This window comes from Hylobates moloch, unplaced genomic scaffold (genome assembly GCF_009828535.3).
Source record: "Hylobates moloch isolate HMO894 unplaced genomic scaffold, HMol_V3 SCAFFOLD_6, whole genome shotgun sequence".
In the NCBI taxonomy this organism is placed as follows: domain Eukaryota; kingdom Metazoa; phylum Chordata; class Mammalia; order Primates; family Hylobatidae; genus Hylobates; species Hylobates moloch.
The window spans coordinates 93713367-93725016 of NW_026652281.1; the positions used below are offsets into that span (position 1 = coordinate 93713367).

An 11650-nucleotide genomic window follows, 5' to 3' on the forward strand; every position below is an offset into this window, starting at 1 on the left:
CGGGAGAATGGCGTGAACCCAGGAGGCGGAGCTTGCAGTGAGCCGACATGGCGCCACTGCACTCCAGCCTGGGTGACAGAGCAAGACTCCGTCTCAAAAAAAAACAAAACAAAACAAACAAACAAAAAAAAAAACAGCACCCCCTCCACACCCTATTGACACTTGTCTTCCCACTGCTCTGCCTGATTCTTTTTCATTGCACTCATTACCACTTGACAGTCGAAATAGTTATTTGCTTATTATCTGTCTTGCCCATCACTCAGTTCTGAGCTTCTGGGAGAAAGAATTTGGTCTGTCTGGCTTATAGATGTATTCCTAGTACTCAAGCCTAGTGCTTGCATTTTTAAGTGGGTATGCAGTATGCGTTGAATCAGTGAATCAGAATCACAGGCCTGGGGCTCCTGGCCACTGAAGGCGCAGCACAGGCTCTGTGTCTCCTGGTCTCTGCAGCTCCAGACCCACCCAGTCCGTGTAGACCCTCCTGAGCTTGGAATCCAGGCTCACTGAGCCCATTTGCCTGCCCACAAAAGCTCTGTGGTCTCTTATTGCGTTGTGTTGTTCTTGTAACTTTCTCTCAGTAACTACGCATTTTTCTCAGTTAAAATGAAAACACAGCTGGGCACAGTGGCTCACACCTGTAATCCCAGCACTTTGGGAGGCCAAAACGGGAGGACTGCTTGAGCCCAGGGGTTCGAGACCAGCCTAGTCAATATAATGAGACCTTGTATCTATAAAAAAATAAAAAAATTAGCCTGGCATGGTGATGCACGCCTCCTGTAGTCCCAGCTAGTCAGGAGACTAAGGTGGGAAGATCACCTGAGCCTGGGAGGCGGAGGCTGTAGTGAGCTGAGACCTTGCCACTGCACTCCAGCCTGGGTGACAGAGTGAGACTCTGTCTCAAAAAAGAAAAAAAGAGCCTGGGCACAGTGGCTTATGCCTGTAATCCCAGCACTTTGGGAGGCCGAGGTGGGTGGATCACAAGGTCAAGAGTTCTAGACCGGCCTGGCCAAGATGGTGGAACTCTGTCTCTACTAAAAATACAAAAATCAGCTGGGCACGGTGGCAGGCACCTGTAGTCCCAGCTACTCAGGAGGCTGAGGCAGGAGAATTGCTTGAACCCAGGAGGCAGAGTTGCAGTGAGCTGAGATCGTGCTGCTGCACTCCAGCCTGGGCAACAGAGCAAGACCCCGTCACAAAAAACAAACAAACAAACAAACAATAGCCAACAGCACAAACATCTCAATTGGTTCGGCTTACACAATTTTGAAAAATTAAGAAATTATGAAAAATAAAGTTAAGCAAACTTTCCATTTGATGGGTGCTAAAACTGCTTTGCCCAGATCAACTATAGAGAAGAACAGAGCTTTCAATGGCAATTTTAAATAAGTGGGATCAAGAATCTGAAGCATTTCTTCAAAAAAAAAAACTGTAACAGGAGATGACACATGGGTTCACCACTACGATCCTGAAGACAAAGCACAAAGCAGTGGCTACCGAGAGGCAGAAGTGGTCTGGCCAAAGCAAAAGTAGACCAGTCGAAGGTCATGGCAACAGTTTTTTGGGATGCTCAAAGCGTTTTGCTGTTAACTTTCTGGAGGGCCAAAGAATGATAACATTTGCTTCCTATGAGAGTGTTTTGAGTAGGTTACCCAGAGCTTTAGCAGAAAAATGCCTGGGAAAGCTTCACCAGAGACTCCTTCACCACCACAATGATCCTGCTCACTCCTCATGAAAAACGAGGGCAATTTTGCAAGAGTTTCAGCAAGAAATCATTAGGCATCCATCTTACAGTCCTGATTTAGCTCCTTCTGACTTCTTTTTGTCTCCTAATCTGACCAGTTCTTTAAAGGGCACCCATTTTTCTTCAGTTAATAATGAGGCTGGGCACAGTGGCTCATGCCTGTAATTCCAGCATTTTGGGAGGCCAAGGTGGGTGGATTATCTAAGGTCAGGAATTCAAGACCAGGCTGGCCAACATGGCAAAACCCTCTACTAAAAATACAAAAATTAGCCGGGCATGGTGGCACGTGTCTGTAATCCCAGCACTTGGCAGGCTGAGGCAGGAGAATCGCTTGAACTCAGGTGGCAGAGGTTGCAATGAGCCAAAATCATGCCAGTGCACTCCAGCCTGGGCAACAGAGGGAGACTCCGTCTGTAAATAAATAAATAAGCAAGCAAGCAAGCAAGCAAGACTACATTGGCATGGTTAAATTCTCAAGACCCTGAGTTTTTTTGTTTGTTTTTTGTTTCTTTTGAGACAGAGTCTCACTGTGTCGCCCAAGCTGGAGTGCAGTGGTGCAATCTCGGCTCACTGCAACCTCCGCCCCCCAGATTCAACAATGCAACCTCCACCCCCCAGGTTCAAGTGATTCTCCTGCCTCAGCCTCCTAAGTAGCTGGAATTACAGGCACGTGTCACCACACCGACTAATTTTTTTGTATTTGTAGTAGAGGCGGGGTTTCACCATATTGGCCAGGCTGGTCTCAAACTCCTGACCTCAAGTAATCCACCCACCTCAGCCTCCCAAAGTGCTGGGATTACAGGTGTGAGCCACCGTGCCCAGCCTCCCTCAGTTCTTTAGGGAGGAACTAAATGCTTGATGTCACTTACAAAATTGTCTTGAACTTGATGAAGATTCTGTTGAGAAATAAAATTCATATTTTTAATTTTTATCTTTTAATTCAATTTTTCACAAACTTTTTGAAGTTCCTTTGTACAAGAAAAACCTTGCTAGTAAACTGCTGCTGTCAGGCCAGCATGATGGCTCATGCTTATAATATCAGCACTTTGGGAGGCCAAGGCAGGAGGATTGCTTGAAGCCAGGAATTTGAGACGAGCCTGGGCAACATGGTCTCTCTCTTTTTTTTTTAATGGCTCAAACATGGGAGGAGTTTTTTGTTCTAATTATAATTAATGTCTCAAAATTCTGGGCAGGCCTCAGCACATAAGCCACATGACTTTTTGTCCAAGGCCATGTTCACCCTGGAGTTGCTTTATGACAGCATCCATAGCCACCTTGACAGGTCGATGTCACTTCTGTGCCTGCCCAGTTGTCTGTTGATTAAAAAGACCAGCACATTTTTGGTGGGCTTCTTGCATCTGAAGGACTTGTCAGGCTTCCTGATGTTCAGTGCAAGCTTGTTGGGACTGGCTTTAGGGAGTTCTTTATCCATGATGCAGCAGCTCCAAACAACCTCAGGAAGACAGCTCAACTAAGAAAGCACGATCACAAGGTCCCACAATAGGCTGTCTGCAAGCTGAGGAGCAAGGAGAGTCAGTCTGAGTCCCAAAATTTAAGAACTTGGAGTCTGATGTTCAAGGGCAGGAAGCATCCAGCAGGGGAGAAAGATGTAGACTAGGAGGCCAGGCCCGTCTCCGACATGGTCTCTTAAAAATAAAAAAATACAGGGCCGGGCGTGGTGGCTCACGCCTGTAATCCCAGCACTTTGGGAGGCCAAGGCAGGTGGATCACCTGAGGTTGGGAGTTCAAGACCAGTCTCACCAACATGGAGAAACCGCGTCTGTACTAAAAATACAAAATTAGTTAAACTGGGCATGGTGATGCATGCCTATAATCCCAGCTACTCGGGAGCCTGAGGCAGGCGAATCGCTTGAACCCGGGAGGCGAAGGTTGCAGTGAGCTGAGATCACACCACTGCACTCCAGCCTGGGCAACAAGAGCAAAACTCCATCTCAAAAAACAAAAAACAAAACCTCCAAAAATAGCTGGGCGTGGTGGCACACGCCTATAGTCCCAGCTACCTGGGAGGCTGAGGAGGAAAATCATCTGAGCCTGGGAGGTTGAGGCTGCAGTGAACCATAATTGCACCACTGCACTCCAGCCTGGGTGACAGAGTGAGGCCCTGTCTCCAAAAATAAAAAATAAAAAAAAAATTGCTGCTGTCAATATTAGAATGGATTAGCTATCCAATTGAGTGATAAGAAAAAAAATTTACATGAAAAAATAGATATATATATTTTTTTGAGACGGAGTCTTGTTCTGTCGCCCAGGCTAGAGTGCAGTGGCACGATCTCAGCTCACCGTAAGCTCTGCCTCCTAGGTTCATGCCATTCTCCTGCCTCAGCCTCCCAAGTAGCTGGGATTACAGGCGCCCGCCACCAAGCCTGACTAATTTTTTGTATTTTTAGTAGAGGCGGGGTTTCACAGTGTTAGCCAGGATGGTCTCAATCTCCCGACCTCGTGATCCGCCTACCTTGGCCTCCCAAAGTGCTGGGATTACAGGTGTGAACCACTGCGCCTGGTCGAAAATAATTTTTAAAAGAATGGCATAGTCAGACAAAAATAATAATAAAAAGGGAGGATCGCTTCTCGGCCTTTTGGCTAAGATCAAGTGTAATAAAAAGGGAGGAAAATCGAATGAGGCAGTAAAGTAAGAGCAACCTGGGCAGTGGGTGCAGAAGCTCAACTGATGCAAATCAGGCAGTTAAAAGTTGTGCAAAAGGTAAAGTAAGGCACCAGAAGCAAGATACAAGTTGTCTTAAGAATCCCATTACTCGCCAGGCACCGTGACTCACACCTGTAATCCCAGCACTTTGGGAGGCTGAGGCTGGTGGATCACATGAGGCCAGGTGTTCAAGACCAGCCTGGGCAACATGGGGAAACCCTGTCTCTACCAAAAATACAAAAAATTAGCTGGGCGGGGTGGCACATGCCTGTGGCCTCAGCTACTCAGGAGGCTGAGGTGAGAGGATCGCTTGAGCCTCGGAGGTGAAGGCAATAGTGAGCTGAGATTGCGCCACTGCATTCCAGTCTGGGCGACAGAGTGAGACCATGTCTCAAAAAAAAAAAAAAAAAGAAAAGAAAAAAGAAAAAAACCCATTACTACAAGACGTTTAGCTTCCACCTTGGGTAGAACCATTACAGAAGCAGTATCAAGTCCTGTGCCTGGCCCAGAATCTCTAACCATTAACATATTGCAGTCCTGAGCTGAGGCAGAGTATGTCACCTTGGTGGGGCAAGTGCTAAAACACACAAGAGATTGTGGCAAGTAAATCCAACCCGTGATCTCAGTAATCCGGGTTATACTGAAGAATGTTTCCAATTATGGTGATACTGTTAAGATATTTGAAATTTTTTTTTTTTTTTTTTTTTTTTTTGATACGGAGTCTTGCTCTGTCGCCCAGGCTGGAGTGCAGTGGCGGGATCTCGGCTCACTGCAAGCTGTGCCTCCCGGGTTCATGCCATTCTTCTGCCTCAGCCTCCCGAGTAGCTGGGACTACAAGCGCCCGCCACGACGCCCGGCTAATTTTTTTTTTGTATTTTTAGTAGAGACGGGGTTTCACCGTGTTAGCCAGGATGGTCTCGATCTCCTGACCTCGTGATCCACCCGCCTCGGCCTCCCAAAGTGCTGGGATTACAGGCGTGAGCCACCGCGCCCAGCCGATATTTGAAATATTTAAGAGGACCTAATGTCTTAGAAGATCAGACACTTGGAATTTAATTCAGAATGCTTAAAGGAATTTGAAATTAGATCTGTGGTTTTAATATTAAAATGTCTAAGAAAATTTAACAAGTTGAGGCCAGGCTCAGTGGCTCACGCCTGTAATCCCAGCACTTTGAGAGGCCAAGATGGGCGGATCACAAGGTCAGGAGATTGAGACCATCCTGGCTAACACGGTGAAACCCCGTCTCTACCAAAAATACAAGAAAATTAGCTGGGTGTGGTGGTGGGCGCCTGTAGTCCCAGCTACTCGGGAGGCTGAGGCAGGAGAATGGGGTGAACCCGGGAGGCGGAGCTTGCAGTGAGCCGAGATCGCGCCACTGCACTCCAGTCTGGGTGACACAGCGAGACTCCTCTCAAAAAAAAAAAAAAAAAAAAGAAAAATGAAAATTTAACAAGTTCATAAATAATGAATGTTTACAAGACCTTACTATGTTAAATTTATGAGTGTAGATTTAGGTTAGTATTTGAATGCTTAGGAAGATTTCATCAGATTTTAGGTCTTTCATATTAGTTATTGGAAGTGTATGCAAATCAAACAGTTTAAATGTGTAATTGAGCTTAAAATGGCCAAGGAAACTAAATTAAGCATGCAAGCAATTTTTTCATTTTAACTCATTAGGTTTTGAACTAATTGAACATTAAAGATTAAGCATTTCTATCTATATACAAAATCAATTTGTTCGTAGCTAGTTGTAGCTAGATTTATAAACTGATCTTGAAGACATGAGGCAAATTAAATGTACAGCTTTAATAACTATTGTTTAAAACACGAGTAACTGTAAGCATCCCTTTCAGTGCACAAAAGCCCTAGTCAGATGCCAACACCCAGTGGACAGTGTCTCTTCATGTTAGTCCAAGCCCAGAAATTCAGAACATCTGCCCTGGAAATACGAGGGGCTTGCCACACACTGGAAGGCAGAGTTGACTCCCCGTCTCTCTTTTCTGATGGGGATGGGGATGCGGAGTTATAGCAGTGAGGTGAGGAGCTGTATCCCTTAGCTGGGAGCAAAGATGGAAGGGTGCCCTAAATGACTGGAGTGTCTAGCTGGCAAAGGACAACTGTATCCCAGCCCCAGCTGTGATAGCCATCGAGCCTATCAGGAAGAGTCATGGTGGGCAGATGAAGTTCCTGCTCATTGGAGAGTGGAGGCTAAATGGGAGTCTGTGAGGCCCTGCACGTTATTATTTAAAAAATGAATTTTAGGCTGGGCCCAGTGACTCACACCTGTAATCCCAACATTGTGGGAGGGTGAGGCAGGAAGATCGCTTGAGCTCAGGAGTTTGAGACTAGACTGGGAAACATAGCAAGCCCTTGTCTCTATTAAAAACTTTTAAAAAATTAGCCAGGCGTGGTGGTGTGTGCTTGTGGTCCCAGCTACTCAGAAGTCTGAGGTGGGAGGATCATTTAAGCCCAGGAGGTTGAACTGCAGTGAGCTATGATTACACCACTGCACTCCAGCCTGGGCAACAGAGAAAGACCCTGTCTCAAAATGAACTTTTTAAGTGTACATACAATAAAATATACTCTTTTTTAGGTGTAAAGTTTTGACAAGGGCACCAAGTCATATAACCACCACCACATTTAGGACACAGAACAATTCCATCATCCCCCAAAATTACCTCATACTCATGTTTTGCAGTCATCCCTAACCCTTGGCAACCAAAGATCTGTTCTACACGGATCTGGCTTCTTCGCTTAGCACAATGCATTTAGGATGCACATTAACAGTCTGTAGAATAATATTCTGAAAAAGATTGTTCATCCATTCTGCCACCTGGCCCCTTACAGCCAGAGCTATTTTAAAACATGCTAGTCCTCAGCATGCTTTTTTTTTTTTTTTTTTAAAGCAGGGACTCACTCTGTCACCCAGGCTGGAGTGCGGTGGCGTGATCATAGCTCACTGCAACCTCAAACTCCTGGCCTTAGGCGATCCTCCCACCTCGGCCTCCCAAAGTGCTGGGCCTACAGGCATGAGCCACCGTGCCCTGCCGTTGTGCTTACTTATGAATTCTTTCCCATGGCATTTCAAATACATTAAAATGCAACCATTTTTCATATTTTTTCTTCTGTGATTTTTGAGAAGAATCCTTAGAATTTGCTTTTGAAATTATCTGACAATTCTGTGACTCTTCACTAATTTATCATGAGAAAAATATTTTTAAAATCAATTATTGAATTTAATGAGTGATGTTCACAAGGTTGTACATTAAGACATTTAATTCCACTTATTAATATTTACTTTCAACTTTCTTAGGTTAGAGCCAACACTTTTTCTTTATTCAGGTCTCAAACATTTCTGTAGTACTCTGGAAAGCTAAGAGGCTGCAGATACTGTGCCCGTGCCCCACGTGCTTGACAGAGGCCTGCAAGAATCCCATGGCCAAAGTCATCACAGTTCCAGCCTGCACCAGTGAGGGAAGGGATGGGAGGCTGCTTTCTAGAATCATAAGAATACCCTTTCTAAAAACATCATATAGCATAATTATTTTTAAAGATTTCATTCCACATACATACTGTCCAAAAATGTATGTGCAAATTTGTTTATTGCAGCAATACTGGTAATACTGAAAAATTAAGAACCATCCAAAGTCTATGAGTAACAAGATTGATTCAACTGTGGTGTATCACACAATGGTAAACCATGCAGCCACGAAAAGGGGTGAGGTAGATTTATACACGCTAATGCAGTAAGATTTTCACAACTAAGTGGAAATACAAGTTGCAGAATAAGAATGCATAGTCTGATTACCATTTATGTAAAAGTGAAAATTATAATTTTAAAATAGTAAGTGCATAGGAAAAAAATGGGAAGATATACACAAAATTTAATGGTGATTATCTCTAAGAGAGGAAGAGGCTTTCGTGTGAGCATGGTGTGTGTGTGTGTGTGTGTGTGTGTGTATGGCTGGGGGCGGGGGCTTTCGTTATTTACTTCTCTGTAAGCATTTGAATTTTTTTTTTTTTTTTTTTTTTTTACCTCAAACGTATTATTTTGGTAATCAGGAAAATGCTATCAATATTGTTTAGAACACAACCAGGACCACTGGGAGATGAGAGCTGATGTTCTGAATCTCCAAGCACATTGAGGAGGAGCTGAAGACGGTTTTTGTGGTAGCAGGTGTTAGGACATGTCCCCTGCTTTCAAAAGTCAAAACAACCTACTCAAAAATCACCTCCTTTCCCTTCTTTCTACAACCACACACTTTCTCAACCCAACCATAATCACCCACAAAACTGAAAATTATTTGTGAAACATGATTTCCACACAGAGCAGTTAAAGAGAGGCTTGGTTGAGGGGGGAAATTGGAGGACAGAGTTATGGTTCCAAGTTCTACATGACATCTATAAGATGCAAGCCAATCAAATGATTCTATTCGAATAAGACCCTCCAGGTCTGGAAAAGACCTGAAATGGCAGTAAGTCATGCTAAGTAACACAGATACGTGCTGTGGAGATAAACATGCACATATGAAGCATGTTCCTAGGTACAACAAGGTACAAGGTACAACAAAATAACAAGGTATTCTGATGCTGTCCCAGAGATCTGGGAGACTCACAGAAATTTGCACAGCCTTGTTACAAAGAGCCCCACGAGACAGCCAGCTTGAGAAAATTAGGCCAGTGATGGGGCGGGAAAGCACCAAGTCTATCTGCTCAGTGTCCCACAGGTGGTGGCCTATGGGTCCTCACCTGCTGGTGTCCAGGGGGGATGCACAGTCTCAAGCTCCTACACCTGAGCAACAGCTTAGATGCCACAGAAGCTGGTCCAAAGGACACCATGATGCTGTGGTGGCCCTGAAGGGGGCCTCTTTGCTTTCCTCCATAGTCACTTCAAAAACTGTGACCATCCACACTTGGGTTCCCACCATGGGCCAGAACTAGCCGCAGAGGACAGAGAATGTTGTGTGGACCAAGTTGCTTTTGTGGAGACCTAGCTGGCGCACCATCCAGTGGCTTGGGGGTCTAGATCTGCCCATAGCTTCTGCTGTCCTACAGGCAGTGGGAGGACACAAACCAGCAGCCAGGACAAGGTCATGGCCATTGCTTTCACCTGCCCTGGCACCGCTGTCTTCAGCTGAGGACCATGGGAGCCAGCGAAGTCTCATTTGTAGCACTGGGTTTCTCCCATTTAACAAATACAACCAGTGCTTCTGTTCTAGCTCCCTGAGTGTCCGCTTTTCCTTCCAGTTCATGGGTGCTTCAGAATGTGTGGTCAAAAGCAGCCCTCAGATCAGAGACCCCTACCCCTCTCCTGCCTCAGGACAGCAGACTCAACCAGCCTCCAAGATGGGCAGACTCAACCAGCCTCCAAGATGGGGCCTTTCTTCAGTAGTGGGTGCTGAGGGGACAGGATTGAGATGGGATGAAATGTGGAGATGAGAGCAAAGGGGCAACCAAGAAAGGGCCAAGGCATCTTCCTGCATTCACGGGAGGCGACTCTCATTTGAAGGAGAGGCCAGGGAGGATGCTGGCCAGTTGGAACGAGTTCAAGGCAAAGCCCCACTTTCCTGGCTGAATCTACTTCAGCCATCCATGTTGTCCCCATTCCTAGGACTGGTTCACTGTGTACCTCTTAACACCACTCAGCTCTGGAAGAGTCCTTACAAACGGGCCCTCCTTGGCTGAGTGTGGTGGCTCACACCTCTATGTAGTCCCAGCACTTTAGGGGGACTAGGAGAGAGGATCACTTGAGTCAGGAGTTTGAGACCAGCCTGGGCCACATGGTGAGACCACTTCTACAAAAAAAAAACTTAAGAAAACTTGTCAGGTGTGGTGGCATGCACCTGTAATCCCAGCTACTCAGGAGGCTGAAGCAGAAGGATCACTTGAGGCCAGGAGGCCAAGGCTGTAGTGAGCTATGGTTGCGCCACTGCACTCCAGCCTTCATGACAGAGCAAGACTCTGTTTAAAAACAAAAAGGAAAACTGGCCCGCCTTGCCCCAGGACCTCCCCTGCGTCTGGTTAGAACCTGGCACGAATGCGCTTTTGTCTCGTCCTGAGTCACAGGTCTCAGTTCATGGCCTTTTCCATACTGAAAACTCTCCATACGTTTCTTTTAAAACCTTTTATTCAATAATATATACTTTTAAAATAATAATATGTAACTGCCGCCATGCCACATACTGCCCCCGTCCCCCCACTGTGGAGTCTGTGGTCAGCTAGTTAGCGTGGTTTGCTGGAAAAACAGGCGGCCACAGGACAAGCTGAGGGGCTCGGGGAGCAACAGTAACCAACAACATTCTGCATACCCTTCACATTCCCCATGCTTTCTGGGTCGGGAAGAAGTCAACAGGAAGCCAAAGGCAAGTGAGCCTTTTACATTCGGAAGTGAGGTTTGATATACGGTGGTGGGCTGCCCTTCGCTTGGTCTAGTTCGTGCTCGCCAAACCTGCCACCGTTTTGTGTCTGCTCACGGAACGTGATCTCTCTATACGCGTTAAGACGTTTGATTTGGTTCTTGTTCTGCTTATGGAAAAGTGGGAGAACCGCAACAGACCTGGGGAAAGAGACGGGAGGAGGGAAAGACGTCATTAATCAACCTGAGCGGGTGAGGGGAGGCCTCCACGTGTGGAAGGGCCTGTGCTAGAATGCAAGCTCGGCCCTCCCATGCCACTTGGTGGAGAACCCTGTGAGAACTCAGAGTTCAGGTTTCCAACAGTACCCTCTGCCTTCCTCTTCTGATTATCATGACAGAGATGGTCTCTGGCACGGCCTTCTGTCACAGGACGGGTGCTCTGGGCACCACGTGTGTTATGACCAGGTTTTCTACCCTACCCCATCCCTCAGGTCCAGGGTGCTGATGGAGAAGCCTCAGAGACTCTTGACCATTCTGTGCCAGTCAAGCTACAAATTCAGCAGTCAGCTCTAGGTCCCCCTCAGACCTGACCTGATTATCTGAGGTGTCTTAGGACTAAGACGGGGTCTGTATTTACTCAGAAAAAGGGCTGAGTCCACTAATAAACAAAGAGCAGTAAGTGAGTTCAAATATTTTTAACTGTCCCCTGGAAACAGCTAGCTGCCTGGCATGGCCTGAAAACCTCATTTCTCCTTCCAGGTCCAGCATAGCAAGTGGGTGGTGAGATGCCGGCAGCGGAATTCTAGCAGTGCCTCCCAGAACAGCACTACAGTACTGAGAAAGGACTGTGCACCTGGGAAGCTGTCACACACACAAAATCATTTCATG

The 11650-nt window shown here is 46.2% G+C and overlaps 1 protein-coding gene across 1 annotated transcript; it reads right to left on the minus strand.

Annotated features, from left to right (window-relative positions):
• Positions 1 to 2993: 2993 nt before the first annotated feature.
• On the minus strand, positions 2994 to 3173 carry LOC116471322 (embryonic testis differentiation protein homolog B-like). Its single transcript, XM_032157496.2, has one exon. It carries the CDS (start codon positions 3171 to 3173, stop codon positions 2994 to 2996), a length of 180 nt encoding a protein of 59 aa, XP_032013387.1.
• Between the last annotated feature and the right edge of the window lie 8477 nt (positions 3174 to 11650).

Bases quoted from the DNA above. Each gene is read 5' to 3' on its own strand.
- LOC116471322 (XM_032157496.2), bottom strand. From the start codon at position 3,173: ATGGATAAAGAACTCCCTAAAGCCAGTCCCAACAAGCTTGCACTGAAC.